The sequence below is a fragment of the Danio aesculapii genome, chromosome 15 (assembly GCF_903798145.1).
Source record: "Danio aesculapii chromosome 15, fDanAes4.1, whole genome shotgun sequence".
NCBI lineage: Eukaryota > Metazoa > Chordata > Actinopteri > Cypriniformes > Danionidae > Danio > Danio aesculapii.
The window spans coordinates 1578844-1601343 of NC_079449.1; the positions used below are offsets into that span (position 1 = coordinate 1578844).

Here is a 22500-nt window from a genome sequence, read left to right on the forward strand (position 1 = left end):
CAGTCAGCTGCCTTTTGGACTTATTTCTTACAATTATCAGATGATATGGGATGCTGTGTGCACGTAATTGTGCTCACAAACCATTCACGTGGCCTCCGTTTCTCATTCTTTAGACCCGTAAAGCACTCCAGAATGTGACAGATTGGTTAGCTGTAGGCTCTAGAACAGTCATCTGAAGCGTTGTCATACAGTGTTATGCTGGAGTTCATCAATAGTCCTGCATTTACTAACACAGACTATATTTGAAGTGTTTGTAAGTAATTTGCGTTTTCCTCCTGTAGAAAAACGTCATAAGAACACTGTTTAGTGGCTCAATGTATGACTACAGTGTTTTTAAAAGTCTAAACACTTTATTGATATAGTGTACAGCCAAGCACATGTGGTCAGAACACAAACGAGTCGCAGGTAATAAAGTATCAAGCGTTTCTCCCAAAGTAAAGTCTGTCTGCCAGGTCTAAGCAAAGTGCCAACAGGCGTCTGTAGCTCCGCCCACTCTCCGCCTCTTTGTCCTTGTTTGGTATCCCGCCGTGAGTGCGTTAACGCGCGAACAAAATGGCGACGGTTGGCCGCGCCTACTTGTAGCTTCTTTTGCGCTCTTTAGAAACCTATGGGTGACGTCACGGATACTCCGTCCATATATTTTACAGTCTATGGTTGGAACCAAGTCTTTCTCATGAATGAATGCAGCAGACTCAAAGACATCATAAGGTACTCCCAGGTACAGACGTCCACTCTTCACACTGGAATACACGCTAAGATCTAATCAGCGTGACGCAGCTTCAAAAACTCGTTTCAAATGTAAGAAGGAATTTGCTTGAAATAATGCAAAAACAACCAATTTTCACTTTTTTGTGAAATATATGTGTCCTAATAGTGTTTATAGCAGCGTGGGACACATATGTGACTGTCAACAGCTCAAACAATGTGTTTTGGTGTTTCGTGACACATTAATATTTATTGTAAAGTATTTTTTCCAACAGAGAAGCAATTTCCAATTTAACAAATAAGAGGGAAAAAATTGACATTAATGATGGTTGCAAAAGAGAAAATGAGAAACCATGGGAGATGGATCAGAGAGGCTTGTCTTTGTGGTGAATTACTGGACTGTGCTTCCAGTATTACAGAGGAGACACTATTACTAAACACACACACACACACACACCTCTGACCTATTGATTTATATCAGCCTCTGCAATCACACCCACACAATCACTCATGAAACCAAACAATATCTGGTGTGTGTGTGTGTGTGTGTGTGTGTGTGTTTTCATTTGAAACATCAGTATTTGCACACAGATCAAATGTAAATGTCCTTTGACACGTTGTAAACAACCTTAAATTGTACATTTTTCAATTTCACAACAAAAAAATGCAACTGGAAAAACTGTAATTGCTTTCAAACAGAGCTCGTGATCAGTCTTCCACTGCTCGGACAAACAGATAATCGGTTCTGAAAGGCTCAATGCTTCAATGTCACCGCCCTCAAACAAACAGATCAATGTTTGATTTGGAAATCTCAACCCACAAATGGATTATTATTTGACTCTGCATATTAAACTGGGATACAAGACGTCATTCTGAAAAACCGCACAGTGTCACGCTGTCAGGGTCTCCAATATTTCAATAAAGTCCCCGTCGTCAAACATGCTTAATCCTATGGAATTACGAAAAAAACAAAATCTTTTGAGTTTCACAAGCTGCGTGATTTCTCAGACAGATGCAACAGCGTCTCAGACATTTCTGAGAATAAGCAAGGCTGTCTGGTCTACTTTTTAAAAAAGAAAGGTTCTTTGCTTGCATTGATTGCGTAAAGAAACTTTAAAGGGACAGTTCACACTTTGTCATCATTTCCACAACCTCAATCTGTTCCTGTTTGAGTTTCTTTCTTCTGTTGAACACAAAGGATTAAGATATACTGAAGAATGCTGGGGAAAAAACAACCATTGACTTCCATTGTACTGATGTGAATAACTGCTTAACAGAGAAAAAGAAACTCATAGCACTTGAGTGTAAGGCAGCATTTACACAGCAGATCTTGATGGTCAGTTCTGATCATGTGGCTGTATCTGATTATTTTTGATGACCTGCCTACATCATCTTTTAAAAGTGACTCGTATCAGATTGTCTGCATTGACACTGCACACGGCAAAACGAGCAATGATCAGAGAGAGAGAAAATAAAGCGCTCTTTTCTCCATTCCTGTATTTAATCTGTTGGCGGGGTTTACTTTCTTTTAGATTCTTTTTGACAAGTTGTTTTACAATATAGTTTACAGTATAGTTCATGACAGAAAACTTCTCATTTGACCATCTCCTTTAGATCTAGGCCTTTTTAAACCTTTTTAATCTTAATGTAACGTCCACCTTGTAATTCATGCACGTGATGAAAGCAACAGTTTTATATTAGCTTATATTGTATTGATGGTGGATCTCTCGCATTAACATGCTTAAATACTTGTGCTATATGACAATATAAAAGCTTTAGTCCTCATGTATGAGATTTAAGGTTTGCTGACGTCTGTTCTGAAATTAAAGCATCAGACTTGACGTCATTCTCTATGGTTTTTAATGATGCACGACTCGCATTGACAGGTGAAAATACCATCTACCTGTTTACACTGCAGACACGAGGGCACGGATCTGATTTATATCTGATAAATTTCCACTTATGAGGTCTTAATCTGATTTGAGTATATCCGAATCCATGCGATTTTATCCTGCTTACACGTACATGGGCCACATCTGATCTGTGGCAATAAAAAAAATCATAATTGTGTCACTTGAACCATGCAGTGTAAATGCAGCCTTAATGATGAGGAAATGTTCGATTTTGGTGAACTATACCTTTGAAGGTACAGTAAGTGAAGTCAGCAGTGGTCAAGTATGGTTTTACCTATACTCGAAATTGGTCCTCTGCTTTTAACCCATCCAAGTGCACATTTGTTGAATGAGGAGTGAAAGCACGCGCACTAACACACACATACACACACACGCATGCACACGCACGCACGCACGCACGCACGCACACACGCACACACGCATGCACACACGCAGTACAGCACAGTAAATAATTTTCACCACTACAAGCAGTTATTTAAAACACATAGAGGTGCGTGAAAAAAATTAGTTGGGTTTACTAAATTCTTTTAAGGTAAGTGGTCGCAAACAATTTATTTGGTCTGAATTTTAAGGAAATACATTAAGTTGAACCTTACTAAATTTAATTTGTTTAAATTCAGACTCTAGAAACTGTTTGCAATGTTTTCCAGTGTGTAGTTTGATGAGGGTGTGACTGAGTGTGGAATCATGGGAGTTATGGTCTTCATCATCCTACAGGACTCCTGCAGAAATCATGTTGATGGATGAGTAAAGTCTTCAACACTTATTATAATGGTATGGGACAATGTAAGTGCATAAATCAGAAAAACATACAACACTGATGTAGAGGTTTTTGGATATTTAATGAAAAAGCCTTTAACATTTCATTCAATATGGAACATCCCAAAAAAGATCTTTATAGACCGTTTTGAGCGATGTAAACAATAATGTCCTGATTACATTTGTAATCCACGTTCCCTGAAGGAGGGAACAGAGACGTGTTTAGTTTATTCAATTTTCCTATAGTGGCGGCGCGGTGGTGCAGTGGGTAATGCTGTCACCTCACAACAAAAAGGTCGCTGGTTCGAGCCTCGGCTGGGTCTGTTGACATTTCTGTGTGGAGTTTGTATGTTCTCTCCGCATGGGTTTCCCCCAGAGTCCAAAGACATGCACTATAGGTGAATGGGGTAAACTAAATTCGCTGTAGTGTTTGAGTGTGTATGGGTGTATGGAAGGGCATCCGCTGCGTAAAACATATGCTGGATAAGTTGGCGGTTCATTCCGCTGTGGTGACCCCAGATTAATAAAGGAACTAAGCTGCAAAGAAAATGAATGAATTAATTCCCCTATAGCGCATGTGTTTGGACTGTGGGGGAAACCGGAGCACCCAGAGGAAACCCACGCCAACACGGGGGCAAACTCCACACAGAAATGCCAACTGACCCAGACAGGACTCAAACCAGTGACCTTCTTGCTGTGAGGCCACAGTGCTAACCACTGAGTCACCATGCCACCTTGTCTTCCTTCATATTGTTAAAATAAAACTCTTCAAATTACAAGCACTAATTGCTCAAATTTTTGGGGGGGAAACCAAAAACAGTTCTTCTTCTTCTCTTTTCAGTGATTATAATATATATTTTTTCAGTATTACAAGTGAAAGCTAACATTTTCAGATTGTTTTAAAGATATTACTGATCAGTATTTTTTTTAAAAGTGAATGGAACATCATAACTGTGCAGCGAATAACTGCACAGACAGATTTAGTTTTAAAAAGCACCTAAAGCTACAAATAATGGCACATCTGCTCACTGATCATGTGCTGAATGTTAATCCACCAGCTACACGTCTCCAAGAGTGGATAAAAGACTTCCATTGGCTTCAAGTCTGCTGTGTAAATAACTAAAGCGTTCACTGTAAAGTCTGTGGGACGGGGTTTTCAGGTAACTGTTTGCCACATCTACACATTTTAAGCACGAGTAGTTCTGTTTAATCCTTCATTTAATCGCCAGACGCTGTCAGCCGTGCTAGTGGCAGCTATATGTAGAAGTTAACACCTCGTACACCATCACTAAAGGGCTTGCACTAAGATTAAACTAATATTGCAGCTCATGAAAAGGCCGGTATTACTATTTAAATGACGTCTGCAAATAATAAAGTATGTCAAAAGCATCTGTGCAATATCAGACACCAGCCGTGAGAACAGCACAGTAACGTATCGTTAACAGAGTCATTCATTTCAAGCAGTGTGTGCAGGGCCGGTGAGCGCTCCGTGTATCTTTTGGTCACTCAGTTATGTTATACAAATGTAATTTCTTGTGATAACGGGATTTCGTTAAGACATATTTTCCTTACGCATGCATATATATTTTTTGATTGTTAGTTTTGATTTCAAATGCAGTAAATCTGTTTATATAAAACTTGTACACTGAAAAAAAATATTCAAAGATGATTCCTTGGATTTACTCAATTTTTTTACGTTAAGTGTTTGTAAACAATTTATTTGAGCTGAATTTAAACAAACAAATTAAGTTGAACATTATTACATTTAATTTGTTTGTTTAAATTCAACACAAATAAATAGTTTGCAACAGTTTTGCATGCAACACTTTTTTCATTGTAGTAGCGCTGCTCATAATTCGTGAGCACTAAAATTTTGGCAGGTGCGCCTAAATATTTACAGTTAGGAGCACCAGTGCTACCAAGCAAAATTGTTCATTTCGACCCCTGTAATGTATAGTAAATATAGGTAAAATATTGTGAACAGCTTAAAAAAAAAAAGTTATTTTTATTGTTTTGTATATGCTTTGGTAGTGGGGGGGTCACAAGTTCTTTCACGATCTTACATTGGGTGGGGGGAGGTGGTCGCTGGCTTAAAAGTTTGAGAACCACTGCTCTAAGGCACTGCTTTGACAACCTCCTCAATTTTAAGAGCTCTTTCCACAGGACTAAACTTTGACTTGAAATAGATTCTCGGCCTGATTTTTTTTAGTCTGAGCCCAGGTTGTATACCTGGAGGACCATCTCTTGGAGATCTAAAAGTACAAAGGAATAAGAACAGTAAAGTGGCTTCCTCCTCTGGAATCACCGAATATCTGCAGCTTTGAACAGCACAGCGAGTCTCTGATCGGCCCAGTTCCTGAAAGAATATTATTCTTTAAAAGACGCTATTGAAAAGAGAAGTGTTTTCGGGTGGATATGATCTCTCCAGAGAGCTTCTGCTGCACTCAGAATTGAGTTCATTTAGAGCCACTGTGTGAAACTCCACTCTAGTCAGAATAAGGCTGCGCTCATTATAGGCTCATGATGACACTGTCATATTTTATGCTGCGATTAATTGCTGAAGTTTATATTGACCTGTTCAGCTGTAAAAAAAGGTTTCTTTAACAGGTATCATAATGTAGGAAAATAGTTAGTGTGATGCTTTATTGCATATACATGTTCAGAGTAAACCAAATTAAATAGAAAAAGGAATGATAAAGTACTAGATAATGATTACTGTTGAACGATAAACATAGCAGGTAATGTACAATTGGGAGTTAGGACGATTCTAAGGGCCCATACATTTAGGGGGCCCCCAGAGACATTACAAGGGCCCGCTCGTACAACCCCCCCCCCCCTCTTCAATTTCAAATGCGATTACATACACCACCCCCCAGACCCCTACTGCTAAACCCCCCCCCCCCCCCCCCCCAAAAAGTACCTCAATTTCCATACATGAACAAAATTTTAAGTTTTTCCTCAGAATTCATTTTGTTCAGATCTCTGTTTAAAGTAAAACTCGTAAAGGCACATTTTTTCATGTATTCTGGTCCTGCGTTCACATCCAACCATTTTGGAGAGGGCTCCATTCTGCAATCCAGGAGATAATTGGGAAACATTTTATTTTCTCCCCCTCATTTTTCTTGTTGAATGACATTCCAGAAGACCTTTTTAACTCAGAGCTCAAACCTCTGTTTACAACTCGTACATTTCTAGCTAAGAAATGTGTATTATTAAAATGGTCTACTTCTCAAACTCCAACTATTTCCATGTGGATTTCTCAGTTGTCAGCCTTTCTTCCTTTGAAAAAATTTACTTATGACCTCAACCACAAACAGGACAAATTCAGGAGACTGTGGGAACCTCTCCAATCCTTTCTACATAAACTCTAACATTTTTATTTTAAAAGAGTTCTGGATTCTTCTGTTTTGTTTTGACTATTTTATTTATTATTTTTCTATTTTAAACTTAAATTTGTAAATGTTTATTTGATTTGCAGCGCTGGGGTGTGGTTTGTTTGTTTGTTTGTTTGTCTGATTGTCTTTGTTGTTTGTAATATCCCTTCCTATCTGAACCTACAGCTCAACTCATTGTTCAAGCTCTTGTTCTCTCCAAACTGGATTATTGCAGCTCTCTGCTAGCCGGGCTACCAGCTAGTTCTATCAAACCTCTTCAGCTGCTTCAGAACGCAGCAGCATGAGTGGTCTTTGATGAACCCAAAAGAGCACATGTCACTCCGCTACTCACCCGTTTGCACTGGCTGCCAGTTGCTGCTCGCATCAAATTCAAAGCTCTGATGTTTGCTTACAAAGCGACCTCTAGCTGTGCTCCTTCTTATCTGCTCTCACTTCTGCAGATGTATGTGCCCTCCAGAAACTTGCGTTCTGTGAATGAACGTCGCCTCGTTGTTCCATCCCAAAGAGGGAAGAAATCACTTTCCCGAACTCTCACATTCAATCTGCCCAGTTGGTGGAATGAACTCCCTAACTACATCAGAACAGCAGAGTCACTTGCTGTCTTCAAGAAACGACTAAAAACTCAACTGTTTAGTCTCCACTTTTCCTCCTAATCTGCAACTGCACTCTCTTTCAAAAAAAAAAAATAAATAAATTTCTATTGCTTTTGCTTCTTAGACTTTACACACCTGAAACTTGTCTATAGCACTTGTTCACTGCTGCTCTTATAGTTGTGTAAATTGCTTCCTTGTCCTCATTTGTAAGTCGCTTTGGATAAAAGCGTCTGCTAAATGACTAAATGTAAATGTAATATTTGAAAATCTTTTATTAAAAAAAACACAACATGAATAATATAAACAATATAATTATTCACAGTATTTATGAAGTACCTAAAATGTCAATATTGTGCATGCTCATTATCATGACATATTGAATATTGCCATTATACAATTATTTTGCATATTACTTAAGCATCCTATTCATTTTTCTGTCTATAATTGAGAGGCTGAGGTGCATGCATTTAACATTGTTATCATTATATACTGATTTATTGATTACTGGCACTATACTGTTATTTTGGATATTACAAATGCATCCTATTCATTTGCGGCCTATAATCTAGGGGCTTTAGTGCATGCATTTAACATAGTTTTTCCCATTTTATTTGGGTCATGGCCCACCGGTTGAGAAGCCAATCCATCTAGAGGTGTTTCCGCAGTAATCTAGCGGGACGTGTTGTGTTTAGACCTCTCGCCCCCAGATGACCTCACGTCTGTGAAGGTGACTTTCCATCTCGCTCAAAAATCTCATATCATTTATTCATTTCTTATCCCCAAACCCGAGGATGGCAGACGTCCTATCCCATCTCTTCCTCTCGCAGGCACTTTGCTAGCAGTCCCAATGGTCGTTTAATTTTTGAGCGGATATTTTTAGCTGAAGATAATCGAGGTGGAAACTTCCATCTGTCCTCTGCACATTCCAGCTGCTCCGCTTTTCAGCGGGAAAAAGGAAATCAAGGCAAAACGCACTTCATCATCATCATCATCATCATCATCGTCGTGACCCTCGCTTCTTTCAAACACAGAAGTGAAAAGGGTAAACTTTTTGTCACTTATGGCTCTATTTGATGTTTTACATGTAGTGCCAGATTAAAATAAACCTCAGGATTGTATAAATGAGATCACTGCTGATTTAAATAGTAATAAGGGCACGCTCTAACCTGTGTTATTATCTTTAACTAATACTAAAAGAATTGTTCAAAATGTATTTAAAAAACTTCCTGAAAAGCAAGCAAATTTAAATAATTATTAAAAATAAATAAATAAAAATGAAAATATGTATAAATTTAATATTAATTCAATTCATTTCAAACTAATACAGATGACAAAAAGCCATAACAAAATTACATTAACTTAAAATCTATTAAAAAAGCTAATTCAAAATGTTAATAACTACTACATACTAAATACTAAAATACCACAATAACACTGACTTGCACTTTAGGACCATTGAACCTTTACCAGTACTTTACTCAAAAATAAATAAATAAATAAATATACACACAAACGAACACACACACACACACACAAACAAACACACACACACAAACAAACACACACAAACAAACACACACACACACACGCACACACACACGCACACACACACGCACACACACACGCACACACACACACACACACACACACACACACACACACACACACACACACACACACAGTTGAAGTCAGAATTATAAAACCCCCTGAATTATTAGCCCCCCGGTTTTTTCCCCTATTTCTGTTTAAGAGAAAAGATGTTTTCAGCACATTTCTAATCATAATAGTGTTAATAACTCATCTCTAATAACTGATTTATTTTATCTTTGACATGATGACAGTAAATAATATTAGACTAGATATTCTTTAAGACACTTCTATACAGCTTAAAGTGACATTTAAAGGCTTCACTAGGTTAATTAGGTTAACTAGGCGGGTTAGGGTAATTAGGCAGGTTATTGTATAATGATGGTTTGTTCTGTAGACTATTGAAAAAAATATAGCTTAAAGGGGCTAATAATATTGACCTTAAAATGGATTTTAAAAATTAAAACTGCTTTATTTCTAGCCAAAATAAAACAAATCAGACTTTCTCCAGAAGAAAAAATATTATAGGAAATACTGTGAAACTTTCCTTGCTCTGTTAAACATCATTTGGGAAATATTTAATAAAGAAAAAAATTCAAAGGGGGGCGAATAACTCTGACTTTAACTGTGTGTGTATGTGTGTGTGTGTGTGTGTGTGTGTGTGTGTGTGTATATATATATATATACACACACACACACACACATACACACCATTTAACACTTTTTCAAGCCTGAAAATCACAATTAAATATATTTAATGAAATATTTGTGCTTTATAAAAATTGTTACATATTCTGTTTGCACATTTTTCTATTTCATCCTTTCTATATATAAATGCATATCATATGAATCATTATATTAAACAACATGTCTCTTCAACAGTATACTAATTTTCTGGAAGTTCAAAATATATTCTTTACTTAATAATTATAAAATGTGTATTTTTTTCTTTTAATAAGGCAACATTTATGTGACTTTTTTAGATCAAATAATTATGGAAAATAACCCAAATTCATCTTTGTTCTTATCCTTAAGAAACCGATTTCCAAACTTTACATAAGAAATCCATTTTCATGTTCATTTGGTTTGGTTTGATTTTTGAATGAACTTGCATTCGGTGCAGGTCAAAAAGTGCAGCAATGCTTCAGATAAACTTTAATTGGCAGAATTGATCTGTTCGCTGGTGTGTTTCCTGAACCCCGAGGCACAGCAATACAATGATTAAAAGTCAAGCACGGTCACACCTCCATCTCTCTCCCCCTCTCTCCTTTAAAACACTGTAACAAATCCTTCATCTCAGCTCAGACCTCTGATGACGACTTGGTCAGTGGCAGTACATAACTCTGTCTCCATCAATCCATCTACTTTTCTTTTTCCAACTTCAGAGCCTAGCATGCCCATTTTCCTCGCATGCCCTCAAGGTACCAGTCCGTGGCCCTTCGTGCTGCATGGCCATTTCCTAATGGCAGAAGATGCAAAATTAATGACCGAAGATCCGGCGATCATGTGCAGGGACGTGTCTCTAAACTGACAGTGACAGCGGCGCAGGAAACGCACAAACTCTGCAAGACCCAGTCCAAAGACAACTCCGTTTCCATCCAAAACACACACACACACACACACACACACAGACACACACACAGACACAAACATTAGACTCTCCATAGGCGTAATGTGTTCTATACTGTAAAAAAAAGCTTAATCCACTGTAAAAAATATCTGTTAATGAACAGTTTCCGTATATTTTGTGATTCACAAGTGTTTTCTGTCTATTTCTTGTTGTGAATTGCATTATGGAATGTTGATCTCTGCTCTGTCAAATTTTAATTCAACTCTACAGTTTAACAAAGTGACTTTTATTGACATTTTAGTAGATTGAAATATTATAATGTATAGAAATAATTTCTAGAGAAATAAGTCTGTAAAGGGTGGGGCCTTACTGTCTTTAGCCCCGCCTCCCCAGTAGTTGCTGTTCTGCAATTGGTTACAGCAGCCCAAAACTGAATATAGAGCTGAAAATGAACACTAATGGGCGGAGTCGAGATGAGAGAGGAAAATGACAACAGCCAATCAGTCAGAATACCTGCTGAGGTTTTCACTCATTAGTGTTTTAAAGACTCTATTTTAATGATCAGAGCGCAAAGTCTAAAGCGTATGGCGGAAAACCATTAAGGTGTGTCTGAATACACAAAATAAGCTCCGCGCCTTGGCGCAATGGTCTAACAGGGTTGTGCTTATTCTCTTAAAGGGTTCTGGGTGTGTTTTGAGTATAACATGCATTAAACCAATCAGAGTCTCGTCTCTCATTCCCTTTAAGAGTCAGTTGCGTCACTCCATGGCGCATTTGCTATTTACATGGCGACTTTATAAGTGTAAAAACTGAACGCTTCACTAGCGAGAAAACAGTTAAACAGAGCATCTGCAGCGCGAGGATAAAGAACGAGCCTCCTCCATTCAGCCTCTTTACTTTACTTTTACTCTTTACTCCTTTACTTTGGTGGAGTGAGGAAACGGTGGAAACTCACTCCACTGAACACATCCATTAGCCCACATATTTAATTTCCTTTGTTAAGCTCAAAGATTTGATCAAAACTATTTCTGAATTCAGTTCTAATCTCCAGCAGAGGAATAAATGAACAATAATAATGAAGTGAGGTCAAAACACTGAGTCATATCCAAACACACAACCTGTTCTGATGACCCATATGGTGATGCAGACGTCTCCAAAACCCCACAGCTGGACAAATCTACACTTGTGTTTATTAAAACAAATATAAATATGCATATAATGAATAATTCTGCTAATAATAATAAAATTATACATATGCTAATTGTCATAAATTAACTGAACCCCCCCCCCCCCCCCCGAGATGAAGGTTAAAAGGCAGTGGTGTTTATATTGATAATTTTTGTCACATTTTAATCCTTTAATTGTTTTCATTTGTAAATATATTTGTGTATTGCTGTTAATCCTGTGTGTATTAAGCAATGTGTGAGCGTTTGGACCATAAAGAGCATAACTAACGTGTTCTTCTGGACTTTACAGCAGCTTTTAGTTGGTCAACGCCGCTGTCTATTTCAGTTCCCCAAATTAGCAGCAATGCGCCTTAACACACCCATGAGTCCACAAAGTGGTGCAAATGAATTTACTATTTAAACAATGTGATGCAAAACATGAAAATTACTGTTGTGCTGGTCTGAAAATAGCAACAAATCGCGCCAAACACATCTTGCGCCTTATTGTGCTGGGTGTATGATAGGGCCCTAAATGTTTGCACCTGTATTTGTAAATCCTGCTGAGTTGGAGAAAATGAAAATAAAGTGGGGAGGAAAAAAAAGATCCAATTAAGTATGAATTTTAAGCATTTTAAATTAAAAGGACACCAGGCATGTCCTCATAAACCACCTTAATAATGTACACCTAGGTCAAACCCATATTGTCATACAATTCTGTGTCCTCGTATATCACATAAACGAGTACACACTCACACAGGCCTCTGTGGGACAAAAACACAGAGTTTCGCCTAAGCCTGACCAATCCATCCAGCGCTCATGACACTTAACAAGTGCATTTAAAGTGATTCTGTGCTTCTGAAGAGAACTAAACACCTGGAAGTGCTCTGTAAATGGATCCCGCGCTGGAGTTGACAACATTGCATATTTGTTCAGTGGAGCCCCTACAAAGATCTACCAGCAAATGCTATCACAAACATGCATGTATTAATGAAGCGCGTCTGAGTAGACGTACACATCCAGGGCTGTTATCTCATCGGCTTAACGTCAACATGCTTTACTGTGAGTGGGAGAAACTGTTACGTGGAGGTTGAACTAGGCCAATGCCAATGAATGTGGTTGAGAAAAGAATTGCATATGGTAGAGAAAACAAATGCCTTTGCTTTTTTTATTTGTGCAAGATTAAGCATCATCCTTAGACTGGTCGTAAAAAAAAATCAGAAATCCAATAATGCTAAATCAATACTGTCAACACACACTGCCCGGTAATTATGTGTGAAAATATATTGTGCTGTATCATTATATCACACGACATTTCTCTTTAGCAGTATACTAATTTTCTGAAAGTAAATACAATACAAACAATAGCAGGATTTCTAAAATTTGCACAGGATATATATATATATATATATATATATATATATATATATATATATATATATATATATATATGTATATCAAAGCGAGAATCAGAATGGGGAAGAAAGGGGATTTAAGTGTCTTTGAACGTGGCATGGTTGTTGGTGCCTGACGATCTGGTCTGAGTATTTCAGAAACTGCTGATCTACTGGGATTTTCACGCACAACCATCTCTAGGGTTTACAGAGAATGGTCCGACAAAGAGGAAATATCCAGTGAGCGGCAGTTCTGTGGGCGCAAATGCCTTGTTGATGCCAGAGGTCAGAGGAGAATGGCCAGACTGGTTCCAGCTGATAGAAAGGCAACAGTAACTCAAATAAGCACTCGTTACAACCGAGGTCTGCAGAAGAGCATCTCTGAACACACAACATATATGTGTGTGTATATACATATATATATATATATATATATATATATATATATATATATATATATATATATATATATATATATATATATATATATATATATATCTCAGGCAAAATGAATGTGACATTTAAAAAAACTAATTCAGTTCTTGTGATAATTATTAAAATTAAGATTTATTTTTTTACATTAATTAAGTTTGGTTTTATTTTTAGGAGAAGTAGCATTCAGTGTGGAGTCAAAAAGTGCAGCTTCGTTAAAATAAATAAAAAAATAAAACCAACCTGATATTTAAAAAATGCATTTATTAAACTTTAAAGATTGTTTTTCAAGAACAGAATTAGGTCACATATTCTTTCTTATTGAGTCAAAAATAAAAATCAGTTCATGCATTCACAAGAAATGAAACCCTGACATTGGTGTTGGTAATGTCACACTTTCTATATCAGCTACAGAAATGTGCTAATGTACAGTGTGCAAAAAAATAACTATTTTTATTATAGGGATGAACGATATTGGAAAAATTACACGATGCAATTTATTTTTTATTCTGCAATATATATTGTGATATGAATTCAATTTCACTGGATGAGTTGAATAAATGCTTGTAAAGAATCTATAATTTAAGATTGACTGGGAAGATTCTGAAGGGGAGTGCATAAAATATAATAATCTACAAGCGTAGATAAATTCAATAAAGAAAAATATGCTAATTACATAAACAGCGTTTTATTTTTTCCGAAGAGTCCGAATGTATTCAGGTATAAAGCAATTGAATAATCGAATGTAAATTAATACTGCATAGTCTTCATTTTATAAACAATTCCATATAATTAATCCTTATTAATTTTTCAAAGTTACAAACGGTACAATTTCTTATGCCTGGATGCTTTTAAAACCCTCACACAGTCACAGGCCTCAAAAAACCCTTGTGAAATGATAAATCCAGACTCAACATTGCAAGGTTCATTCCGCTGTGGCGACCCCTGATGAATAAAGAGACTACGGAAAATGAATGAATGAATATTGACTATCAAAGTACACAGTTCACTGTCAATTAAATAGTGCTATTGTTGTTTTCAAGTCATACTTACATGTGATTTCTGACCAAATATTCAAAGTAGTGTGGTAAACAATATAGGGAGCATGTCAAAAGTAGTCAATGAACGAATGTGCGAATATAAAACCAACTTTACCTCAATTATCTACATCAGTTAAGAGCGATAAAGACTTCAAACTGTTTTCCAAATAAAAATAAAGGCGGAAAATAGGGCAAATATACAATCCCAGACTGTCCGGCTGGAGTTTGCCACTGTTTGGGTGATACCTGTGCGCACATATGTCGGTCCCTTTTGTGGGTCAACATATGCACAGAGATATCATCCAAAATTCCACAGGGAATGGTATGATGAAAGTGTGTGTGTGTGTGTGTGTTCGTGCATCTGACAGTCAGAGAGTGTCACGTGGAGCAGTGCTCTTCATAATCTGGTTGGATTACGGCTCTCAGACCTGCGCCGTCTGGCCCGTCCGTGAGTCCTCGGCCCCTTGGATCCGCTTCCCATCCAATGACCGACTCACACAGCATCAAGCTTTGTGTTGCTCAGATCACACACACAACAGCTGCATTTTGCGTGCCTAAAATATGCAAGCAATCAAACCCCTGCAGTGTGTGTGTGTGTGTGTGTGTGTGTGACACTAAAAAACAGCCAGGTTTCAACTGTATTTGTAATGAAATCTGATGTGTAACACATGCACAGACATGCAAACTTTCCTTTAAAGAGTGAATTAAAAGAGATAATATACTTATATATCTAAAACAAATATTATCTAAACTAAAAGAAAGCTGTTAAACACATTAAAATGACTATTTTTCTATTTTTAAGCTTTCCCACGTGATAAAAAAAATAGTATTTTAGTGTAGTGTTTTATTCAACCAAGTGTACTATAGTGTATAGGTGATATCAAAGTATTTACCCCAGTTTATTAATGAACGCTCCAGCATACTCCAGTGTCAACTGAACATAAATAATCTGTAATATATACTGTAATATACTTTAAATATACACAAAAAACCCAACATCTTCGCGTGACTGTTGTCAAACTTTCTCCAACATCACTACACCTTGAACTACTCCTAAGAGCTTGTTTACATTGCTTGTAAATATAGGATTCGTGACGTCACGCACGCACACCGAGGAATCAACAACTAGAAAAGGTCAATTCGCGACACTAAATAAATAAGCAAATACATCAACAAATAAACAAGTGCTTTGCGGTTTTGGTCAAAATAAACAAAAGTAATAATGATAACAATGTAATAAAATCAACAACAAAACTTACCGTTCACACAAAAGACCAGCCAAGCAATCCATAGATCCGAATTATGAAATTTCAGCATGTTTCCCAGCGAAAGTCGTCGTGTTTTTGAAGTTAAAGTCAGTCAGATGTCCTCCACAGTTTGAGGGTGGGAAAGTAATTGTCTGTTGACGCCAAATTCATGAATGAAGTCTAAAACACCTCAGCGATCTCAGAGAAAGCTCAAAACTCCAACGGATGAAACGGCGCGTGTGAAATTCCCTCAGAGGCTTGCGTCGCGTTTCTTTCGCGTCGGGATCCGCGTGAACGCGTCCGGTTCTGTCGGTACCTGCGGCTCCGGGGCTGTTTCTCCAGTACAGCACAGAGGTGTGTGTGTGTGTGTTCACACGGTGAAGCAGAAAGATGAGCACCGGGTCCGTGAGAACGCCATGCCCGCCGCCGCTACCTCCTCTCTCCGCTCTGATTGAGAAATCTGACTGACTGACTGACTGACTACTGGCCTGTTGCCTGGAGACCGCTGACGCCATTCGCAGCGAGGTAACTGTGCCCTCCTCTGGCGCGAAAAGGAGGCAGCGCGCACGCACGCACGGCGGCGGTGGCGCGCACCTGTGTGACCGCGCGTCAGGTGCGCGCAGGAATGGCTGTATTTATTTATTTATTTATTTATTTATTGTAAAATTTTACACAACAAAAAAGTGAATAATTAACATCAAAAGACACGTTTAACATTAAAATAAACAAAATGGTGGTCTCTTCTAAAAAACAACAAGAAGGAGTAAGGAGCAGTACAAAAGATATACATCAGAACATTATAATAATAAACACTTTGAAACTGAAGTACAGAGAGCTTTGGTTATATACTCACTGGCCACTTTATTAGGTACACCTGTCCAACTGCTCAATAATGCACATTTCTAATCAGCCAATCACATGGCAGTATGTTTAGGCATGTAGACATGGTCAAGATGATCTGCTGCAGGTTAAAGTGAGCAACAGAATGGGGAAGAAAGGGGATTTAAGTGACTTTGAACGTGGCATGGTTGTTGGTGCCAGACGGGCTGCTTTGAGTATTTCGGTAACTGCTGATCTACTAAGATTGTCACGCACAACCATCTCTAGGGTTTACAGAGAATGGTTCTGTGGGCGCAAATGCCTTGTTGATGCCAGAGGTCAGAGGAGAATGGCCAGACTGGTTCCAGCTGATAGAAAGGCAACAGTAACTCAAATAAGCACTCGTTACAACCGAGGTCTGCAGAAGAGCATCTCTGAACACACAACACGTCCAACCTTGAGGCGGATGGGCTACAGCAGCAGAAGACCACACCGGGTGCCGCTCCTGTCAGCTGAGAACAGGAAACTGAGGCTACAATTCACACAGGCTCACCAAAACTGGACAATAGAAGATTGGAGAAACGTTGCCTGGTCTGATGAGTCTCCATTTCTGCTGACACATTCGGATGCTCGGCTCAGAATTTGGCCTCAACAACATGAAAGCATGGATCCATCCTGCCTTGTATCAGCGGTTCAGGCTACCTGAGTATTGCTGCTGACCATGTCCATCCCTTTATGAGCACAGTGTCTCCATCTTCTGATGGCTACTTCCAGCAGGATAACACACCATGTCATAAAGCGCCAATCATCTCAGACTGGTTTCTTGAACATGACAATGAGTTCACTGTACTCAAATGGCCTCCACAGTCACCAGAGCTCAATCCAATAGAGCACCTTTGGGATGTGGTGGAACGGGAGATTGGCATCATGGATGTGCAGCTGACAAATCTGCAGCAACTGTGTGATGCTATCATGTCAATATGGAGCAAAATCTCTGAGGAATATTTCCAGTACCTTGTTGAATCTACCCCACGAAGGATTAAAGCAGTTCTAAAGGCAAAAGGGGGACCGACCCGGTACTAGTAAGGTGTACCTAATAATGTGGCCGGTGAGTGTATATTGGTTTCCCAAACTCAAAAAGAAAATAATTAAAAGAGTGTCTGTATTATTTTCCAGTTATAAGAATAGATATGATATCTACCCATTATTAAAGTTCACAACATCAGAGAAAACAAAAGAGTAAAATACATTTGTAGAACTTCTTCTAAAGAGGCGAATTGAAATGACAACCAAGTATGCAAAAAAATTATGTTTACATATTAAATACAATGTAATGTAATGTAATGTATATTTATATATTTATATAGCGCATGTATCGTGTATGGCCATACACCCAAAGCGCCTCACAATCATGAGGGGGGTCTCTCCACACCACCACCAGTGTGCAGCATCCATTTGGATGATGTGACGGCAGACACAGGACAACGGCGCCAGTGCGCTCACCACACACCAGTTATAGGTGGAGTGGAGAGACATTGATTAGAGCCAATTCGGTGGATGGGGATGATTGTGGAGGTCATGATGGGTAAGGGCTGATGGAGGAAGTTTGGCCAGGACACTGGTGTTATACCCCTACTCTTTACCAGGAGTGCCATGGGATTTTTAATGTCAACAGAGAGTCAGGACCTCGGTTTAACATTTCATCCGAAAGATGGCGCTCACTGACATTGTAGTGTCCCATTTCAATATTCACCTTATTCTCTGCATACGAGTGGGCGCAGCCATTGGAATCATTTAGGCTTGAGACTTCCGGTCTCATTTACTTTCATTCATTTTTAGACGTTAAAAACAGCTTGTTTTGCTGCTTGCTGTTGCAGACTGATATTTTCTTATTAAATTATTCTACTTTGTCTGTATTGACATGCAAACACTTGTTTGTAGAGTAAAGTACTGTGACTGTTTTCTGCCGTTTATTATTCCTAGTCATTTCTTCCATTGACTGCCGAATCGGAAGTTCTAAAACAATCGCAAAGATGAGCGCACTTCCCTATTGAAGACTAAGGTCAATACTGGGGCATTAGGACTCACACAGACCACAGGTTGAGCGCCCCCAGGTAACACCACTTTGACTATTGGATTGCTGACAGTATGTACTTATGGTAATGTAATCTGAGTAGATTACATTTAGATTACTTTTGTGCATCTTCATTCATTCATTTTCTTTTGTCTTAGTCCCTTTATTAGTCTTGGGTCGCCACAGCGGAATGAACCGCCAACTTGTCCAGCATATATTTTACGCAACAGATGCCCTTCAAGCTGGGAAACATCCATACACATACTCTACGGACAATTAAGCCTTCCCAATTCGACTGTAACACATGTGTTTGGACTGTGGGAGAAACCAGAGCACCCGGAGGAAACCCACGCGAACGCAGGGAGAACATGCAAACTCCACACAGAAACGCCAACTGACCCAGCCGAGGCTCAAACTAGCGACCTTCTTGCTGTGAGGCGACAGCACTACCTACTGCGCCACCACATCCTGCCCTTTGTGTATCTTATTGTCGATTATTTATCATGCTTATTTTTGTTCCTCCAAAAAAATGTAAATGTAAACATTGAAGAATAAATAAATAAATTAGATAACTAATTAAATATAAACCCATGAATAAATAAATAAATAAATACAATCATAAAATAATCATCAAATCAACAAATATATTTGGCAGCAGAGCTGGTAGATTAGTTATGAAATGTAATCAGTTACTAATTACAAATTGCATTAGCTCTAAAAGTATTTACAGACTGTGTGGAAATCATTTGGATCAAATTCCAAAATATCTTAACCCAAACTTGTGCTCATTAAAAGTCTTTGAAAGATAAATAAATAAATAAATAAATAGATAAATACATAAATAAATAAATAAATAAATAAATAGATAAATAAATAAATAAATAGATAAATCAATAAATAAATAAATAGATAAATACATAAATAAATAAATAAATAAATAAATAGATAAATAAATAAATAAATAGATAAATCAATAAATAAATAAATAGATAAATACATAAATAAATAAATAAATAGATAAATAAATAAATAAATAAACAAATAAATAAATAAATAAATAGATAAATAAATAAATAAATAGATAGATAAATAGATAAATAAATAAATAACTAAATAAATAAATAAAGTTGCTCTAATTATAGTAAATTACTATTCTGTTAATAGAGCTCGTTGGATTACTTACACATTTTGTAACTAGTAATTTAATAAATAATCAGAATAATCCTCTGTATATTTACTGTTTTAACGTTATTGTAATGGTTGGGTTTAGAGTTGGGTTAGGGCTAGACTTAATCAAATAAAATTGAATGCATAATTTAATAAATATTTATTCTGATGGATGACACGTGGGCTCAGTGGTTAGCACTGTGTCCTCACAGCAAGAAGGTCGCTGATTCGAGGCCCGGCTGGGTCAGTTGGCATCTTTGTGTGGAGTTTGCATGTTCTCCTCATGTTGGTGTGGGTGCTCCGGTTTCCCCCACAGTCCAAACACATGCGCTATAGGGGAACTGATGAACTAAACTGGCCATAGTGTATGTGTGTGTGTGTGAGAAGGAGTGCGTATGGGTGTTTCCCTCAACTGGGTTGCAGCTGTAAAACATTTGCTGGAATAGTTGGCGGTTCATTCTGCTGCGGTGACCCCTGATGAATAAAGGTACTAAGCCGAAGGAAAATGAATGAATGAACTATTCTGACATGAATCCTAATTGATTTGACTGCTGGATTGCTCCATGATTGGGCAGAGACGGTGACGGTGCACAGATGAAAAGATTATGTTAAGATTCTATTTTTCAAAAGCATTCATTCATTCATTCTTTTTCCTTTATTAATCCGGGGTCGCTGCAGCGGAATGAACCGCCAACTATTCCAGCATATGTTTTACAGCTGCAACCCAGCAACCAAAGCGGAATGAACCACCTAAAAGCATACAAATATGATTGAAAACAATGTTATATATAATTTAGGTGTAATTTCTACTTATTTATTGGGTATTTTTAGCTTGCTTATTAATTAAATCTGCCCCACACACACTTAGTTATTTTTCAGACAATGTAATACTACACACACACACACACACACACACACACACACACACTGTAAAACAATCCTGGTTGCCTTAACGTTCTAAGCTGAATCAAATTAACCTTATGAGTCCATTAAACTTATATTATGACTTATAAACTGACTTGCGTTACTTATATAAGTGAGCTAGAACTTGATTAAGTTAGTTTAATTTAATTACTTATATGACTTAAATCTGCCCCACACACACTTAGTTACTTTTCAGACAATGTAATGATACACACACACACACACACACACACACACACACACACACACACACACACACACACACACACACACACACACACACACACACACAAAACCATCTTGGTTGCTTTACTTTTTTAAGCTGAATCAAATTAACCTTCTGAGTCCATTGAACTTATATTATTGCTTGCGTAACTTATGCAAATAAGCTAGAACTTGAATAATTTAGTTTAATTAGTTACAATGAACTAAAAACATGGGAAGCACGGTGGCGCAGTGGGTAGCACAATCACCTCACAGCAAGAAGGTCGCTGGTTCGAAGATACACAAAGGGCAGGATGCGGTGGAGCAGTAGGTAGTGCTGTCGCCTCACAACAAGAAGGTCACTAGTTTGAGCCTCGGCTGGGTCAGTTGGTGTTTCTGTGTGGAGTTTGCATGTTCTCCCTGTGTTGGTGTGGGTTTGATCCGGGTGCTCCGGTTTCAGTCCAAACACATGCGCTATAGGGGAATTGATTAACTAAATTGGCCGTTGTGTATGAGTGTGTGTGTGAAAGAGTGTGTATGGGTGTTTCCTAGTACTGGGAAGTGCATCCGCTGCATAAAACATATCTGGCGGTTCATTCCACTGTGGCGACCCCAGATTAATAAAGGGAAAGAAAATGAATGAATGAATGAATGAACTAAAAACACATGCTGTCATGACTAATTGTTCATATAATGCACACACACACACACACACACACACACACGCACACACACACACACACACACACGGCTCTGAGAGACAAACTTCTCTTCATCTCCATCCTCTCTATCAGTGTGAAAAGTGCAGAGCGGCACAAACTGCTGAATTTTCTGCTGACGTTCAGATCTCTGACCCCCGACCAACATCCAAAATCACCAAACAAGCCAACTTTTTTTGTTTCCCCCGGATTAAACTTCCAGCATTGCATATCAGTGTGTTTGATGAAATATGCATGTGCGAGATTGACAGGGTGTGGCTGGAGAGAAGAAAAACACACGCACAACATGCTGCTTTGCATTTCTCCTGCAGGCGTTTGGCACAGAATAAGAGGGAAACAGAGTCTGGGTTTGACGGACACACAGAAATCTCTCTGCCCTCCGCCTCCGGGCAGCAATTCTCTTATCTCTGGCATACAGTTGTTTTCTCAATGTCCAAAACACTGTTGGGAAGCAGCCGGCGTTTGTTTGGTGTCCGCTGTCCTGATGAATTATCTGTGGCGTCCTCAAACATTGATGAATAACCAAACAAATCATGCAAACAAGACAGATCTGCGGCAGAAATGTACGTATAATCGCAGCGTGTGGACGGAGAGATATTGTACTGCTGAGCATCTGATAACTCACTTTTTAAATTTTTATTTATAGTCAATGTGAGAGGATTTGATCTCAATAACCTCACGCTAAAGTTGCTCTGATTAACTATACTATTCTGCTACCTGGGTAAAGTTACTATTGGATTGCTTACGGCAGTGTTTCCCAACCCTGTTCCTGAAGGCACACCAACAGTCCACATT

General features: G+C 38.2%; 1 protein-coding gene across 1 annotated transcript in view; it reads right to left on the reverse strand.

The window, feature by feature from the left end:
• The window catches only part of igsf11 (immunoglobulin superfamily member 11), a 165757-nt gene extending 149360 nt beyond the window's left edge, over window positions 1-16397 (reverse strand). The window contains exon 1 of the mRNA XM_056473353.1: window positions 15811-16397. Coding sequence (XP_056329328.1) covers window positions 15811-15868 — 58 coding nt within the window. The 5' untranslated portion in view covers window positions 15869-16397. The remainder of the gene's footprint in view (window positions 1-15810) is intronic.
• Window positions 16398-22500: the final 6103 nt, after the last annotated feature.